The sequence below is a fragment of the Drosophila albomicans genome, chromosome X, assembly GCF_009650485.2.
Source record: "Drosophila albomicans strain 15112-1751.03 chromosome X, ASM965048v2, whole genome shotgun sequence".
Classification (NCBI taxonomy): domain Eukaryota; kingdom Metazoa; phylum Arthropoda; class Insecta; order Diptera; family Drosophilidae; genus Drosophila; species Drosophila albomicans.
The window spans coordinates 15,730,536-15,749,582 of NC_047627.2; the positions used below are offsets into that span (position 1 = coordinate 15,730,536).

A 19,047-nucleotide genomic window follows, 5' to 3' on the forward strand; every position below is an offset into this window, starting at 1 on the left:
GCAATTAAACCCATGCAAGCCTCCGGGGGTCGTTTTGGTCGGCCAATTTTGTTGTTGCCTTCATACATAGGGGGATTATCGTGAGTAGAGTGGTTTGCTGTAAGTTTTATGAGCAGCTAAATCTCTTTGGTCAGCAATTAGCAGAGTTTTAATTTGCAATTAATTATTAGAGCAAGACAACCAATAATGTTTATGTATACATACATATGTAACTTACATGCATATTGTGAATTTTCACCGTCCACTGAAGGGTTAAAACAGCATACTACAACAAAAACCGTAACTGAAATTTGCTGTCAACAATTACACGAAATATTGCATGGAAATTTCCACTCGCTGTGAAGCGTTGTTTTACACACACACACACGCACACTTGCACACATAAACATAAACTCATTTTGCCGGCAAAAAAAAAAAACTTATTTGAATTGAATTACATAGAATTATTTCCAGAATATTGTATATTTTGATTGATAGCAATGCAATTACGTTTTGTAATTGATGACGAAATTTCTGGAAGGAGTTGATCGAAACTCAAAACTGTAACTGCAACACGTGTGTCTCAACAGCAAAAGATGGGAGGAAAGAAAGGAGAGAAAGAAGAAACCGCAACAAGACATGCAAATGCAAATTTGAACGAAAGTCTTGTTGATTTTGCGTGGCGCCATCTGGCAACGCCCTGCTAATTATGCCGAGCCCAGCAAACATAACCTAAATAGCTAACAAAACACACACACACATATGCACACATTCATTCAGCTTATAAGGCATGCATTACTCAAAAAAAAAACAAATTGGCGAATTAAAAAACTTTCCACAACCTACAAGTTTGGGCTGAAAGAACCAATCATTTCTTTCCATTGAATTTGTGTTTTGTTTTGTGCTGTGCACTTCGATATGAATAATGACATTTTGGCACGTATTAAACGCGTAGCATAGAAAGGTGCTGGTGAGGAGGTGAGGGGTGTTGTTAACAATGTGATGCTACTGAATAAAAAGGGAAGCTGAACAGACATTCTAGAATAATGCCAGTTCAAATTGCTTAATGTGGAGGCATTTCGCAATTACTAACAATGCAAGTCAAGTGACACAATCCACACAATCTTGAAATTACTCACAATCCAAATTCAAGTGGATGATGTTTGCAAATATTGGAATGCATTCCACACAATCACACTATCCCTTTCAAACTAGCGTCAAAATGCATATGATGCAATTGCCTGTGACAGATAACAAACAAGTTGGCCCTACCGCAACATCACACACACACACACACACATGCATAAATATTTATACAAATAATATGTCTACAAATCGGAGAGTCTGTTTAGATTAATCATTTGCATTTGTGCAAACGTGACTGCAACGTTTATGATAAAAATTTCCATAGCATTTTCGACTTGAATTCACGCTGGAAAAATTGCATCAAGCTCTAGCACTTAACGGTATTATCTAGTATCTCTATCTCACTTTCAACGAAATGCGCAATTCGTTATATCTATAGATTCTATATGCAATTATTTCCTCGCGTCATCGACGCTGTCTCATCACATTTCTAATGTGAAATATACAACTTTTCGATGACGCGCGATCTTCTCAATACCAGCTGTGTGTGTGTGTGGGGGAAATACCCTGTAAACAGCTGAAGTTTATGCACTTAGGCAGACGTATTGAATTTCGATAAGCCCATGATGGTCTTTGCTGAAGTTTATGGCAAACGAAGCTTTAAGATAACGTGTATAATATTATATATCTATGATGAAATCCTAAGAATTCTATGAATAATAGTTCTGCAATTGATATTGTCATTTTCTTTGATAAATCACTTTAATTAAAGTTAGAGCAATTAAAACCATAATGAAGTTTAATAAACTAAAACCACATTATAACATATACATATGTATATTTGCAATAAATTGAATTCAATATGTAAATTCTTTTGTTGTTTGATTTTAATATTGCTTAAACGAAATTATATCTTATAAATAAATCAAAAAATAAAGTGTTATTTAACTTCTTATTGTCAAAAAATTAAATAAAGTCTAAGCAATCAATCTTAATAGTTACAGGGCATAGAAAACAAAGTGCAAAAAGTTCCTCTTGCCATAAATTATCGCTCTCGAGTGCAACAATGTGCGAACGTTATTGGAAATATTTGCAAGTTTTGACCGAAAGCTGACTTATCTATGTTTTGTTTGTATGTGTTCACGACGATCGCCTCGTAAGTGGTTCAAGGTCGAGGAGGAAAAAAAAAACGCCGCTTGTTAATTAATGTAAAACAGACTGTGATGTTAGGAGTGCTGTATAAACAAAACACACAAAAATGCCTATAATTGTAACCAGCAGATGTGCCATGATTTGGGCCAATGAGAAAATAAAATATAAATATGGAAAATGCAGTAATATTATGAAAATGAGTGAGTATTGCAACACGCCACAGTTTGCTCTATATATATTTTAATTGAAATGGCATTACTTAAAATAGCTGTAAGGCATATATAATTAATGCATTTTATAAGTGCACACGAATTGGCTTAAAAGCCGATAATACATTTTCCACCCAAATTACTTGGCAACGTGACAAAAATGTGTAGCGAAACCAAAAAGCGGCTATATAACAGCAAAATGTTGTATTCATGTGTGTCATTAAAACTATCTTCTGTGCGCCAAAACAAATATCTTAATTTGCAACTAATAAAATTAAACATCTTCAAATGATGTCTAACTTAATTTCAAACAACGCGCGCAGTGTTCTCAACAGCTACACAACTGTTGTGCTCTGCAGAACGATGGAGCTAACAATAACCTACAAATTCTGCATCAGTACGGCATTTCAAGAAACGCGCGCATCCCGCTCAACAGCTGCACAACTGTTGTGCCCGACAAAACGGCCGATAGTCGGCAGCGCTGCCACCCTGTCACCAGCCATAACCACTGCAAATAATAATCAGATGCATATTTTCGTGGCTAAATGGCATATATAGAAAAAATGCATATCATTTGTTTTGATAAAAAATATTGATTCATATGTTTAGTATACCAACGTAATTGATCAGAGAGTGACGTAAGCGGCGCATATATGACGTAGGCATGGCATTTGTGTAATGCAGCCAACTTCACGTTATTTCACAAATATACCAGAAAGTCAAAAAGACTACGCAGCATTTTCTGTGTGCTGTACGGCCAGTGTGACCATTAATCGCCGATGTTGCCACAATCGACGAAAATTGTGTGATATTGTGTGAAGTGGAAAGAATAAAAAAAACTTGGTGGCAAGAAAGACGTCGGGTGCCCACAAAAAAGAGTGTTGACTATTGTAAGAAAAATTGCAACGCGCCAAATGTAAGACGACCAGCTCCCCACACAATTTGTTTTGCGGCACAACACAAAACTAAAACCAAAATAACGAAAACATTTTTTTTCATGTTTGCAGCCTGGCAAAACCGGAAGCAAAAAAAAAGAAAAAAATCCACCAACAACAACAAGCAAATTTTTTTTTGCTGGAATTTTTCTTTTAAGTTTTTGTGTTGTTGAGGCGCTGACAACGACGAAGCGACGCCACGCCGCTTAACAAAACACAACAACAACAACAATATTATTAGCATATAATTTGTTTTTGCGCGCAGCCATAACAAAAACACACACACAAACACACACAACAATCATGAACTCGAAACGCATGAAATACACAACGCCAACGAGCAAAGAGGAAATTATCATACAACAACAACAACAACAACAGCAGCAGCAGCAACACGATGTTGTGGCAGATGTGGTCGCCGATGTGGAAGACGAAACCGGCGCCACAGAACTATACACTTATGCCTATGCCACCAACGACGACGAAGTCGATGAGGGCGATGTCGATGACGAGGAGATCGATGATGTGGACGACGATGTCGATGGCGTTGTGACCAATGCCCAAGAAGTGATTATCGATGAGCATGGGCATGCGGTGACCTTGCAACAGCTGGTGGAGAACAGCACCGTCGAAGAGGTGGAGACCATTGAACAAGGTGACGGCACACACACCATTCTACACATTGTGCCCAATATGCAGCAGCAACATGTTGTTCATGATGTGGACGATGTCGAACACGATGAACTCGATGATGATGTGGACGACGAGGATGTGGATGACGGGGGCGATAATGTCGGTGTCGAGGAGGGCGAAGTCGATGATGTGGACGATGAGGATGCCGATGGCGATGAGGATGATGATGAATTGGGTTCGATTGTGTACGAGGGCACCATCGATCACAGTCCCGACTCCGATTCGCAATCGTCGCGCAACAAAACCTTCTATTGCCCCCAATTGTGGCAATTGCTATAGCGCCGCCGGCTCATTGAAGCTCCATATGCGCGCCTGTCTGCGGCAACGCAACGAAGTCTCCGCAGAGGATCGCAAATGCAAGGTGTGCAGCAAAATCTTTAATTCGGTGGCATACCTCAAGGAGCATATGATGCGACATACGGGCGAACAGCCGTTCCGTTGCACACGGTGTTATCGCAAATTCGTCGATGAATCCAAATACAATACACACATGGATTCCCATAAGCATCAGGATAAACTTGAGGCCGAGGCGGAAGCATTGGCCGCCCAACACGGTGGCAAAAAGGTTGTCGTCAAGGAGTTTACATGCTCGTTCTGTGCGCAGAACTTTACGGTTGTCTTCGATGTGGGGCAGGTGAAGCGTCGCTATGCCTGCGATGCGTGTCGCGACAAATATTCAAATGCGGAGGCGTTGCGTCAGCACAAACAGCAGGTGGAGGAGAAGCGTGAATTTAGCTGCGAGCGTTGCGGTCGCAAGTTTGTCTTCGAGGGTTTCCTGCAACGTCATTTGCCCACCTGTGATGGCAGCATTAAGCGGCGTCGCGACATGAAGTAGAGGTGGCAGCAACGTGATGGCAGCTGGCGGCGACGTCGCAAGGCAAGGAGCAAACAACACGATGACGAAGAGGATGAGGAGGAGGAGGAAGAGCAGAATGAAGAAGAGGAAGAGGAAGAGTCACCGCCAATGCGTTACGTTGTTATTAAACAGGAGGAGCTGGAGGAGAAGCTAGAAGAGCTGTAGGAGGCGCCACACTATCAGCCGCTGCAGCAGCAGCCCAAGAGGCTGCCACGCCCCCCAATACCAACAAAAACACAAACACACATGAACACACACACACACGCCCTTGTTTTAGCTAAATATTATAGCTCTTAGAACTGTAAAGAAAAACCACACAAAACCAAGAAAAAAATTTTCATTTTATACACACACACATTCATGTAAACTGCGCTTGTGGAACTTAAATGCGAGCTGTCTTTTATGGTTTGGCATCCAAAGGAGAGCGAATCGTCTTTGATGTGGAACCTAAATGCTAGCTGCTGTTGTGGAATCCAAAGCGCAAGGCAGAAAAAACAACAACGCAAAAAAGGAACGCAGCTTGCATTTGTGGAACTTAAAAGCGCGCTGCTTTTGTGGAGATTACGACATGCGCAGCGGTAAACGAAAATCCAACAACAATATACAAAAAGGAACCCAACACACACACTCACACATGCGCAGCTGCCAGCGAAGAAGAAGAAGAAGATGCGGTAGCTGCAGCCGCAGCCGCAGATGAAACCAATCAATTATTTTTTTTTAAATATGTAATCATAATTATAAGAATTTGTTATCGCAATTCGATCGAGACATCAAACTACAAAAACAACATTAAGGCAACAAACAAAACCCAATATAATACAAAACATCAAACGACAAAACAAAATGGCGCATAAGTCTCTCAGTCTCTAATGTATAGTTTACGTATTTTTTAATTTCAATGTATGAAATGTATACTTACATTTTCCAATACAAACACCAAACTCCAACACACACACACACGAAAAAAAAAATACTTTTATTATAATAGCCGCTAATCTCTAAATACAACAATGCTAACAAATGCATTCATTGATGTTGATTGAATTCAATAAAAACGAACACTTAAACAAAAAAGGAAAAAAAAACAGCGATTATTTTGCAATTAAACAATTTTTCAAACGCTGCTGCACTTGCACTTGCACTTGTAAAACCGCCAAGAATAACTGCGCAACTAACAGTTAGAAATGTGGTACAGTGGCAACGCCATAGGCAAGTGATCCTTTTTGGCTGAGCTTTGTTGCCAACCATTTTTGCGACGCTGGCGTTGCCAAGCTGAGCGAGTGAAAGAGAACGCAATACATTGCCAACCGCATAATTTTGAACGTGGCGTTGCCAAGCACATGCAAATAGAATAAATATATAATGTGACCAGAAGACAATTTTCTTGTTATTGTTTTTCATTTTCCACTCGGTATTAATCAATTTTGCTTTAATGATCAACAACAATGAGCGAGCTTAAGGCGAATTCTATATATTAACAAAAAAATGTAGTTTTCTTTTTGATAGTTGGTGCATTAACTAATCCAAAGTTGTTTCGTTTACGACCAGAGCTTCAAATTGGCTCGCTTTGCTGTCGATTTCCAGTCGGCATGTGCATAGAACTCCCGGAAATGGGGCGATACCAAAGTATCTTCAGGCAGCGTCTTGTACACTGGCTCACCATACCAGGTGCCCACCTATGGAAAACATAAACATATCATTAGTTATTTTTATGAAATTCAATAATATTTTGAGATGTTTTTTACCTCCCAGCCGGGGACGTTCTTCATGAGGTCGGCTTCCTCGTCACGATTGCGACGCAATTGACGCAAAAATTCGCGATCACGCTCTGCAATCAGCAGCGGGAAAATCACATTTTCGGCCGAACGCATTTCAATCTCATCGCGTTTCACCTTTTTGGCTGTCAAATAATAGATGCCCAAGCCGCCAATGGTGGCCACCAGATAGGTGCCAATCATGGAAAAGCCTACAAATCATAAAAAACACTTGGTTAAATAAGGATTATAGCTTGCTTTGGATCGATTTACCAGTGAAGTAACTTTTGGGTGGCACACGAGCAAAGGGAATCTTCTTGTAGCCACCGGGTGGTGGTAAATCCTGTTTAGGGGGCACATGCGGCACGGCCGTCGCCATCTTGGCTGCTGCAATAGCATTAATAAGTAATGTTTACGTTTGGAACATTTGCATTTTGATACTTACGCTTTGTTATTATCGAGAAAATTGAGGAAATTTGCCAGTCAAAAATTCACGACGACTTTTGCATAACACACAGCGCGCAGTGTGGCCAAAGTTGATAAACTAAAAAAATACCAAATAGCAATGCACAATATATTAATTGTATATGTATGGATTTAACCGTAATGCAATGCCAACTACGTCCATTGCTATTATTTATTGTTAATTTCATAATTCATGTACTCATAATAGCATTTTGCTAAGTTGTCACATATAAAATACTAAAATACTGCAAGTGCAATTGCCAAGTAATTAGAAAATCTGGCAGCTTGAACAGCTGACAGTAGGCATTGTAAATCAACCAATTTTATTTGGAAAAAAGAACATTAACCAGCATCGAACATATTTTTTCCTTTTTATTACTACAATTCAAAGTCGATACATCATCTACACAAAAAATGGCTTTATTAAACAAATTCCTAGCTCAATCACATGTGCGTACATTATTTACTAGTCGCAACAACAATTTTAAGGATTCGGCAGCCTGTGGTAATTTACTTAAGGAGATTAAGACAAGTGCGAACGCTGCAGAGCTAGCAGTTACTATAGAGGAACAATCAAACGTTGAAGATGCAAATTTAATACAGGTGAGCTAATATTTAATATTATTTATTTAAAAATTACCAATGCGCGGCAAAAAATGCAAAGCAGCTGGAATCAGCTGTTTTCTGCGTAGGTGGCAGTAGTTTTTAGTCGGTTTAGTATTTATAACGTTATCGATAAGCGGCATCTTATTTATTTATGAAATCAGAATTTGCAGACTTATTGCGTTTAGATGCGTCAGCAGTATTAAATTGTAGCTAAACTAAGCATTCCGCTTTAGCAATTTATTCATAGTTGTTTGTCTTGAGTTGCAGTTTCTTATCGAGGTTTGTGTGGGAGAACTATCGATAAATTGGCAGCGACAACAATCGGTGGTGGGCACAAATTGAATGCCAAAACCAAACCAACCAACCCAACCATTCGAATTCGAATAATATTTTAACATTCAGTTTCAGTTGCCGCGCAGCTGCCGTAAAAGAAGGGAGAGTAGGAAACAGTTTTTCGCTCGCCAAAAACGACAGAAAAAACGCCACAAGAAAAAGAATATTTCCAACAAAAAAAATCCATTGGGGAAAGCAATTTTTTTCTGTGTGTGTACGTGTGTTTAGTGTGTTTCCAAACTCAGTTTTGTGTTGATCTCGAGCGCAAAATCATTTAGCCGAAATTAACATAAATCATGTCGTTCTATCGCATTTCTGCACGTAAAATTGCCGAAGCACAGGTGAGTTAACTTATTTACGCTTTCCTTTCCCTTACTTTTTTTTTTTTTTTTGGTGCCACTATTGTATAAAATGCGAGCCTTTTTGTTAATAGTGAGAGAGTGGGACAGTCCGAAAATTGCGCCCAAAAGTGTAGTTGTTGTTATTGCAAAAGGATCCTCAAGGCAAAACCAAGCGTGGCTTGCCAACACACACACACACACACACACACATACAGCTCTCTCTCTCTTTGCTAAGTACGTGTTTAATGTGTGTGTATTAGTGTTAGCAAGGGCAACGTCACGCCAAAAAAAAAACAGCCATGTGCTTGCGATTAAAAAAAAACAGCGCAAATGATGAATTAATTTTTGTTTCTTTTTTTTTTTTGAATTATGTGTTGTGATAAGTGTAAAGTAAAATCCTGTTGAGAACAAATACATACACAAAGCATTACACACACACACACAAAATACATACACAAATACATATATGTGTGTTTGTATCTTTTTTTGGTAACATTTGCGCTATGTGCTAATTTTCTCGTGATTACATAATCGGGGCGCAACATTTTTCACTTTGCCTCAAAATAGCGAATCTTTATAAAAATAAAAATCTCATATAGAAGACGCAGACGCAGAAAAGCAACATCAACGTTTTAGTTTTTTCTTCTTTTTCCATTTTTTCTTTTTTTGGCTTTGCGACAAGAAGAGTTTAATGAACTTCCCACTTTTGTGCTGTGCATCTGCTTCAAAATGTCATTTGCATAACTTCCATTCGACAGTTGTTGTTTTTGTTGTCCATTTCGCTTACAACAAAATACCACGCGGCCTTTTTAATTCTTGTAATCTTACAACAACAAAACTACTACGAGTCTACTACGATGCTCTCACGGAGAGCAAGAGAGAGCACGCTTAAGAGAGCGCAATTGTTTGAGCGCGAGAGAGAACGCACAGGTAAAATATACACAGCAAGCCGTTTATTGTGCTCTCTCTATCGCGCGCATTTTGTTTCACTTACAAAAAAAAAGAAGCGCGTCACGTGTCGTTGTTGCTGCTGATGTTGCTGGCCAAAAGTGTTGTTGCATCTTTTGTTGTTGTGCTGTTGCAAAGATTGTCCGTCGAATGACCTTAAAGCAAGCAAAGCAAATAGCCCGCTGCCGCCCACCCGGCAATGCTAAGAAATGCCACGTATACACACACATGCATACCAAGTATATGCTTAGTGTGTGTGCCTGTGTTATGTAACTTGGTAAAAAAAAAAAAAAAAACAAACAATCGGTGCAAAGGCACTTGGCAAAATGTTAATCGATAAATCAATAGACACACATACACACACACACGCCCACATGTATGGCGGCTTACAGGACGAGCCTCCTTTTGAAGCGGCATTTTCGTCGTCATATGACGCGAGAGCGACTGCGTGCAGAGAGCCCAAAGAGACGGAGAGAGAGAGAGAGTGAGCGTGAATGTGACGCAAACAGATTTTCGATGCGTAATACTATAAAGTTAAATAATCTATTTGAAAATGTTATGCATACGCTTATGTTGTTCTTGTTGTTATTATTATTATTGTGGTACATTTGGCATGGCGCCAAAACGCGCAGCCACCACAGACGGCGACAAACGTCCTTCACTGATTTGTTACGATACACTCTCGCTCATTCTCTCTCTCTCTTTGCTAAAAATATCGTAAGAGGGCAAATTTTGATAAAAGGGCTTGTTCGATATTTTATGCATTCTCTCTTCCGGTCTCGAGTGCAATATGTGTATGTGTGTGTGTATGTGAAATGCCAACTAAATATACCGAACAACAAAACAGTAGCGCACGCAAAGCCTTTTGACGTTCAACCAAACTTAATAACACACACGCGAAATTTTTTATCGCCCCGCCGCTAATACGTCACGATACGTGACCAATGCTTACGTAAAAGTTTCGCTCGCCCATTAAAACGGGACGCACATCAGCGTATTGTCTGTCTGCCCTTTTGGCAACAACAACGCTGGCATGCATGTGTGTGTTTGTGTGTGTGTGTGGGGGTGGGTGAATGAGAGCGAATGTGCAAAACAGCTGATCAAACGAAAACGATTGCATAACAGCGACGAGAAGAGCTCATCTCTTTTTGCTTTAAGACGATTGCGATTAATTTTTGTTATCGAATCTTAAATTTGACCATTATCGATTGTGCTGTATAAGCATTATATGCCTCTTAACTCTATGTGTATGTGTGTGTGTATGGGGCCACGTATTATTGCATTGGCATTTAATTTATGGGTTCGCCTTTCTAATCATTAGATTAGTGGAGTGGTGTGAAGCTCGTGCCAATCTCTCAAGTAGCAGCAACAATTTATATATGCACCATATTTTTTGTCGTTTTGAATAATATCTCGTTCGCGTTCTCGTTGCCTCGCCCCCACTTATGCGATTATTATTATGAGGGGTTCGTTCAAAATTCCGCACGTTTATGTGCTGGGTAATGGTAGTTGATAAGTGATAACAACGCAACCTGGTGAAATAATGCCGTCATGGAAACTTTAAAAGTGTCAAGATAAAGCCTGTGATAAGGCGCCACCACATACATAAATTGTTGCAAGATTTTAATGATCATGTGATGCAACACATTTTTGAGAAATTCTCACTCATTTCAACTACAATCTCTTACTCTCACTCTCTCTCTCTCTCTCTTTCTCTGTGTGTCTTTGTGTCAATTGAAAAGTATAGAGACATTTACATTTTTGTCGCAAGTGGCGATTCGCTACTATATAGTATGAGGGCTTAACTGATAAGCATGACAAATTTGTTGTACGGGGCACATGATCGAGAGATCGAAATCGAAATACAAAAAAAAAAAGCGAACTGAGAGAGCTGCTGATAGCAAAAGGAAATAGAAAAATTAAATAATGCGAAAATAGAACCTTCCCCCCTGTAGAACCTCCCCACAACAAAAAACTTCATCGCTCGAGCGTAAAGTGCTAATTTAATTAGGGAGGTGGGGGCTCTCGATAAACCCCTTTCAATATAAGTCGCACAATTTTTATGATCCCTCAACACACAACACACGCAGTTCAAATATTTACATAGCTTGCCTTGCTAATGAAGACGACGACGACAACAAACAACAGCCTAGAAATGCATAACAGAACAAAAAAAGTTGCAAAACAAAAAAAATAAAATATACGTGGCTAATTAGCTTAGATATGTTAGAGCGAAAAGCTCGCATGATTGATGCGTATACAATTGATCGATTGATCATGATTGACAACGTAATAAATTCAAAGATTAATGATAATATTTCTGTTTGTTTTGTTATAAATTGTTGGAGAGTTGGAAACAAAACAAATAATACATATTTACGAACAATATTTGCAATATTTACGAACAATAAATTTTTATTTGCTATAATTTATTTAAATAACTCAACTTAAAAATATTTACTTGGTTTTCATTTTTTATTTAGTTTGATTTACTATTTAAACTGTTATTTGGACTTTTCAATTTTGTAAAGCAATAACTTTTATTTGTTTTTAAATCGCTAATGCTACAATTGACTGATTGAGAGATTTAAGTGATTGGCAACTGTATTAGACTGATTAATGATTGATAGCTTAAAAATGTGGCAACTGTTTTTCCGCTTGACTATGATTAAGATCAGCAGTATTAAGCTTAATATAAATGTGAAGGAACAACTTTTATTTGTTTTTAAATCGCTAATGCTACGATTGACTGATTGATGATTGAGAGATTGCAAAGTTATAGTTATTAGCAACTGTTTTTGCGCTTGATTGTGATTGAGATCAGCAGTATTAAGCTTAATATAAATGTGAAGCAACAACTTTTATTTGTTTTTAAATCGCTGATACTGCGATTGACTGATTGATGATTGAGAGATTGCAAAGTTATAGTTATTAGCAACTGTTTTTCTTCTTGACTATGATTGAGATCAGCAGTATTATTATTGTGAAGCAATAACTTTTATTTGTTTTTAAATCGCTGATACTGCGATTGACTGATTGATTAGTAGTGATTAGCAACTGTTTTAGACTGATTGATGATTGATAGCTTAAAAATGCTTAATATAAATGTGAAGCAACAGCTTTTATTTGTTTTTAAATCACTAATGCTACGATTGACTGATTGATGATTGAGAGATTGCAAAGTTATAGTTATTAGCAACTGTTTTTGCGCTTGATTGTGATTGAGATCAGCCGCATCAAACACAATAACGACAACGACAACGAAAACCAGTTGTCGGAAACACTTGACACTGTTTCATTGAACCGTTTGTCTTCGTCCCGTCGTGTGATTTCCCCCGCCTTCAGCTGATGATGATGATGATGATGATGGGATTCTGAGTCAGAATACTGAGAATTCTAAAGCGAGAGAGCGAGTCTTGCTCGCTATTCGAAAGAGACTTCGACTCAAAAGTATTTTTTTGTTCTCTTCATTTTTTTTTTTTTACTGATTAGCGCGCATTTGTAATTAACGATCTGAACACTAACCGGGGAAGGGGTTACGTCATTTTACGTATTTACTTTTAGACGGCGTCTAATTTTTTTAAGTTATTTTTTTTATTAGTATTTTACGCGCAACGATAAAGAAAGGGGGAAGGACAAATAGCAACGACGATTGCGCATAAAAATTTAATTAAATCGTTTTTATCTGACGCTTTGGGGTAATTCCCTCCGGGTGGCGGCCATATTTGATACAAATTAAAATATGAATGAGTTTAGAGAATTAATATCGCAAGATTGCAATTATATCCGTTAAACGTCGTATTAAACAATTACAACCAATAATAATAATAATAAGGAACAATTGAAATAGTCACGCAAACGAGATGAGCGTTGAATTGTGTGAACCTTGATTCGATAATTATTACGGATCAAGTGTGCTATAGTCCACTCCTCTCCTTCCGCCCCTTCCCCTCTAGCTGTCACGCTCTCTGTTCTATTGACCGATAAGTGGCAATACTTGAGACTTGAGCAATATAATATGCAACTTTGCTGTGTTTTGTCGTGTTCACCTTGATGCCAAAACTCACGGAGATTATTTCGAGGTTGCAAAGCGTTTTTTTATATTTAGAGATTGTAATAAAACACAAAAATACGTGTAATTTTTAGATAGAAAACGATAGAGAGAGAGAGAAGAAATAAAGAGATTGTCTGATGATTCTTATTATGTAAGGCAAAAGATCGAATGCGACGCGCTATCTCTCAATATTATGCTGGAAACACGCGACTGCGATTTCCTCAATCATAAATTATATGTTTCTATACTATATATGTAGTATTATATATATAGAATATGTATATATATATATGTATAGTATATGGTTATGCGATAATTGGCGATAAGTTGGTCGCGCGTGAGACCATTGTGGGGACCTTCAAATTTCAATGGCGTTATCAGCTGTTCCGTTCCCTCGCCCTCCCTTCCCCGCCCTCTTTCTACACTATGTCTGTCGCCCGTGAAACTAATCAGATTATGTTCATGACTTTTTCTTTTTTGAAAATTGCGAACAGCAACAACAACAACAACATGCATACGCAAATATTAAGTGTATTTTATTTATAAGAACGTGCGATAAGATAATGAGACAAAGCAACAGTTCCTCAACCGTTGGGGCTATTGTTATGCAATGCAAGCATTGTCCCACTCATATACATACTCTCTCGCATCATTAATCGCAACGTGTGTCTCTGACAAACGACAGCTCAATTAGCAGAAGCAGCAGAAGAAGAGAACCGCGAAACCGCTTAAGGGGCATCATCGTCGCCTGTAGACGTCAATATCGTTCTGTCTCTGTTGCACTGCCTGCTGTTGTGGTTTAATAGCCACCTGACAAAATGCCGTTTGATACATTTGTCAGCCGCAGACGCAGCCGCAAACACTCACACATACACATTTGCATGCATGTGGAGAGAAAATGTCTCCGATTGCAATGGTCATGTCATTAAGCTTTTGTCATAACAAACAAAATGAATCGATATCTAGTTACACACAGTCTGGCGGCCTAGCGGCTGTTGATGACGATTTCTCTCTCTCTCTCTCTCTTGCTTAATTGTCTAGTGCAGCATTTTTTATGATTGCATGGCTGACGTGTTTAATAAAACTGCGCCAAGATTTATGCTATTCGCAATTAATTTGCATACCATCAATTAGTGTATGTGTGTGTGTGTGGGTGTTAGTGACGCAGCAATCAGCTGTCAAACGTCAGCGACCAACTCTTCACATCACAATCGATAAACGATGCGTAAAATGTTTGTTTTTTTTTCGTTTTATCAATGAAACGGCATTCCTTTTTTTTTTGGGGCCGGTTGAGTAAACCGGTTTGCTTAGTGTGCGTATAAACTTTGCCTGTGTGTGTGTGTGTGTGTGTGTGAGTTTGTGTGTGGAAAAGGAGCAACAATATAAGCTGACAACAAAACTGGCATGCAATTCTATTTGCTTGTCGCTTGGCGGCGCCGCGCCACAAGTTCACATGGTTAATTGAATTTGCCTGACCCACTAGCCGAGCAAAAAAAAAAAACTGATAGCATACAAGTTGATTGACTTGCATATACCCTGCACGCTAATAACGTGAGCCCCCTAATGCATGCACTCCGAAGCTGACAACTATGCGAGTTAAGCGTGTCTAAACTCATAGATGCCAGCTTTCTAATGCATGCTCACAGGGTATGAACAAGTTGCAACGAGAAACAAACAACAAACATACATACATACAACGAACGATGTCTTGTCTGTGTCTGTCTTGTCAATCAAATGGCAAAAATTGTACTTTAAGCTTGAGCTTGGATTCCGTTTTCATTTCCATTTCGTTTAGTAGCAGCGTCTAGCGCGCGCAAAAAAAAATAATAATAATAAAAAAACGCCACGCGTAGCAACAGCAACAATAAAAATTTTCCCTACGTCGTCGATTTAAGCGTGTCTCATTATGGGGACACAACGACGATTGTTCCGATCTGATCATAAGAAAAAGAAAGAAAAAAAAAAACTAGTCTTAACCGGTTTGCTGACGAAGCTGCTGCTGCTTCTTCTTGCTAGCAACGGTCAAATTTTGCGTTGAACTTTTGCGTATGGCGCGTTGTTTTTGTTTCGCTTGTGTGTGTGTGTGTTTTTTTTTTTGTTTTGCGCGTGGAATAAAATGATGCAACAACAAGAACAACTACAACTACAATAACAATAACAAATGCAGTGTGTACACACTTGCTGCTTGCCTGCCTGGGTTAATGTCTGCTCAAAGCTCTGACTCACGACGAGTGCGCTGAATGTTTTTGTTGGTGTAGAACACGAGGCCGAGGTGGAGGCTGCAAATGCAAAAAACAAAAAAAAAAAAAGAAAACAAGAAAAAACGGGCGGCTTTGCCTTCTTATCAGCAAATGTGTGGTGTGTGTCTGGCGCTGCTTATCAACAGCTTGTGTGTGAATTGAGCGTAATTTTACGCTTTGATTGCGATTTGAAGTGCAGCTCAATGACAGTCGATTGTCGTCGTCCTCAGCTCTCTCAGCTGTTTCTCTTTCTCGACAATCGATAATCGTAAATTAATAATGCATATCCTGAGCAGCACAGCTGTTCATCAATCAGTGTGACAGCTACAACCGGTTCGTGTCTTTGCTAAGCAATGGCTTAATTCTGTGTGACAGCTACTAACGGTTCGAGTCTTTGCTGAGCAGTGGCTTATTACTAATTACTAATTAATGAATCTAAATACATATTTGAAAAAATGATTAAAATGAAAAATTCGCTATTTCTTTTTTGCTTTTGCAGAAGGTGCCACTCGTGAACTATGTGCGCCAATTGTCTTCGGATGGCGCCAGTCTGCGCGATGTGCTCTCCGCCAAGATTCCCCAGGAGCAGGAGCGCGTGAAGGCCTTCCGCAAGGAGTTCGGTGCCACAAAGATGGGCGAAACCACCATCGACATGATGTACGGTGGCATGCGCGGCATCAGGGCCCTGGTGACCGAGACCTCTGTGCTGGACGCCGACGAGGGTATTCGCTTCCGTGGCCTCTCCATTCCCGAGTGCCAGAAGGTGTTGCCTGCCGCCAACGGTGGCACCGAGCCACTGCCTGAGGGTCTTTTCTGGCTGCTGCTCACCGGTGAGGTGCCCAGCAAGGCCCAGGTGCAACAGCTCTCCCAGGAGTGGGCCGATCGTGCTGCCCTGCCCCAGCATGTGGTCACCATGCTGAACAACATGCCAACCACATTGCATCCAATGTCGCAGTTCGCTGCCGCCGTCACCGCTCTCAATCATGACAGCAAATTCGCCAAAGCCTACTCAGAGGGTGTGCACAAGTCCAAGTACTGGGAATATGTGTACGAGGACAGCATGGATTTGATTGCCAAACTGCCAGTGGTTGCGGCCACCATCTATTGCAACACCTATCGCGGCGGCAAGGGCTCCCGTTCGATTGACTCGAACCTGGATTGGTCCGCCAATTTCGTGAAGATGCTGGGCTACGACAGTCCCGAATTCACCGAACTGATGCGTCTCTATCTGACCATTCACAGTGATCACGAGGGTGGCAATGTTTCCGCTCACACCGTGCACTTGGTTGGTTCGGCTCTCAGTGATCCTTACCTTTCGTTTGCCGCCGGCATGAACGGTTTGGCTGGTCCATTGCACGGTCTGGCCAACCAGGAGGTGCTCGTCTGGTTGCGCAAATTGCAGCGCGAGGCTGGCAACAATCCATCGGAGGAGCAGCTGAAGGAATACATCTGGAAGACACTCAAGTCCGGTCAGGTGCGTTATAAGTAGAATAATTATCTTATCTCTGGTTCGTTTCTACGATAAGCACTGGTTTGGGTCTTGACTAAACTTATCGATGAATGCTCTAAATTGTTGAAAGTTCCCCTCTTACGTAACTCTCGCTAATGTCTCACTTATTTTCGTCATTCCTCTGCTTTACAGGTTGTGCCCGGTTATGGACACGCTGTGCTGCGCAAGACCGATCCTCGCTATACCTGCCAACGTGAGTTTGCCCTCAAGCATCTGCCCGACGATGAGCTCTTCCAGTTGGTCTCGAAGATCTACAAGGTGGTGCCCCCAATCCTAACTGAAACCGGCAAGGTGAAGAACCCCTGGCCCAATGTAGATGCCCACTCCGGTGTCCTGCTTCAATACTACGGCATGAAGGAGATGAACTACTACACTGTCCTGTTCGGTGTGTCGCGTGCTCTTGGTGTTCTTGCCTCCCTGGTGTGGGATCGTGCTTTGGGCCTGCCCATCGAGCGTCCCAAGTCCTTCTCCACCGACATGCTCGTCAACATGACGAAGAAGAAGTAAGCTTAAGATGATCGCATTGTGTGGATGGGGGTTGGGACGTTGGACAATTGGATGGTTGGATTGGAATTATTGGTGTCGTCTGCATTTCTGCATCAGGTGCAGGCGATCTAACAAGTTCAGCAAATGTAGCAAAAGCAAAAGAAACAACAACAATAAGAACAACAAATTATTATATGAGAAAAACAACAATAACACGAGCATAGAGAAGCAGCGAAAACAAATTTTGTAGCGAAAGTAGCATCTAATACACTCACACAAACACACACACACACAACACACGAGAATGCAATGAGTCATTATCAAATTGTGATGGACGAATGGATGGATGGATTCACGACGAATGGAGTGGACGAGTGGAGAGCGCGAGGGAGGAGATGGAGACGCATCGTTTCGAATTGAACGACAGAGAGAGAGAGAAAGAGAGAGAACTAGTGAGAGAGTAAGAGAGAGTGAGCAGAGAACAACCAAATACGAAATCACAAGCAAAAAATATAACAAAAACAAAACTGCAACAGCAAAACAATAAGTTGGAAATAAGACAACAAATTTATATTTAGTAGTATAGCTAAATTATGAATGATAACGAAAGAAAAAAGGAACAGCAATAGCAAACAAAACAAAAAAAAAGGAAAAACAAAAAATCACTTAATTATTTGTATAAGCGCTATTTATACCAGATTAAGTTATATATGGCTGGACGATGACACAACAAACACACACACATACACAAAGTGTTAAGTGTCGTCTGTCCACCTTCTTCTCCTCTTGGCACTACTGTTATGTTCAGCATTTTTCCAACGATTTGAACATTTGTTTTTTTTTTGTTTTTTGTTCACTATTATTATTTTTCTGTTTCACTTTTGGTGTTTCCTTCCTGAACGATTTTCTGGATTTCATTTGTTACTTAACTACACTTTAAGCCAATTATTATGTTTGGAGGCGTTTGTCTTTTCTTTTCTTTTCTTTGTATTTTTTTTTTTTTACTTTTTGATACATTGACTCGACTTTACCAAATTACCCGAACCACTACTCAAGGACCCCGCCTAATATCTTAAAAACACATCTAACTTGATAACATTTTACTTTTAATTTACCCCTAACTATATAGTTTTTTCTTTTATTTTTACTTTAAACAATGGAAACATATTGTTATCTTATGTAATTTATTGCAAACCAGTAAATATAATAACGAAAAATACCAATACCAATACAAACAAACAAGTGGAATGAAAAACCTCTAAAAAAAACGTAATAAAAAAACAGAACAATAATATACAAAAACACAAACGAAAATGCTTTTCTTTCTTTTCAATGGTTCCGTTGGATGGTATTGCAATTTGAATTGTGGCGCCATGCGCGAAAGTTATGCAATGCTTTTT

General features: G+C 39.7%; 3 protein-coding genes across 5 annotated transcripts; 2 read left to right on the top strand and 1 right to left on the bottom strand.

Annotated features, from left to right (window-relative positions):
• Positions 1-3,187: 3,187 nt before the first annotated feature.
• LOC117564767 (zinc finger E-box-binding homeobox 1) lies at positions 3,188-5,998 on the top strand. Its single transcript, XM_034243669.2, is given in 3 exon segments — positions 3,188-3,342; positions 3,434-4,309; positions 4,311-5,998. Coding segments are annotated over 2 exon segments (1,224 nt in total). The 5' UTR covers positions 3,188-3,342; positions 3,434-3,664; the 3' UTR covers positions 4,890-5,998.
• Positions 5,999-6,324: 326 nt separating this feature from the next.
• Positions 6,325-7,273, bottom strand: LOC117564841 (NADH dehydrogenase [ubiquinone] 1 alpha subcomplex subunit 13). Of its 2 annotated transcripts, none has more exons than XM_034243778.2 (4): positions 7,110-7,273; positions 6,938-7,051; positions 6,656-6,876; positions 6,325-6,586 (listed from the first exon to the last, which is right to left on the bottom strand). In XM_034243778.2, exons 2-4 carry the CDS (start codon positions 7,041-7,043, stop codon positions 6,449-6,451), a joined length of 465 nt encoding a protein of 154 aa, XP_034099669.1. In that variant the 5' UTR covers positions 7,044-7,051; positions 7,110-7,273; the 3' UTR covers positions 6,325-6,448. The 2 variants fall into 2 exon arrangements, with proteins under 2 accessions (XP_034099669.1, XP_034099677.1); XM_034243786.2 differs by having other exon boundaries at positions 6,938-7,048; positions 7,110-7,238.
• Positions 7,274-7,528: 255 nt separating this feature from the next.
• LOC117564754 (probable citrate synthase, mitochondrial) lies at positions 7,529-18,961 on the top strand. Of its 2 annotated transcripts, none has more exons than XM_034243648.2 (3): positions 7,529-7,732; positions 16,151-17,125; positions 17,294-18,961. In XM_034243648.2, exons 1-3 carry the CDS (start codon positions 7,544-7,546, stop codon positions 17,666-17,668), a joined length of 1,539 nt encoding a protein of 512 aa, XP_034099539.1. In that variant the 5' UTR covers positions 7,529-7,543; the 3' UTR covers positions 17,669-18,961. The 2 variants fall into 2 exon arrangements, with proteins under 2 accessions (XP_034099539.1, XP_034099548.1); XM_034243657.2 differs by lacking the exon at positions 7,529-7,732 and adding an exon at positions 8,135-8,409.
• Positions 18,962-19,047: the final 86 nt, after the last annotated feature.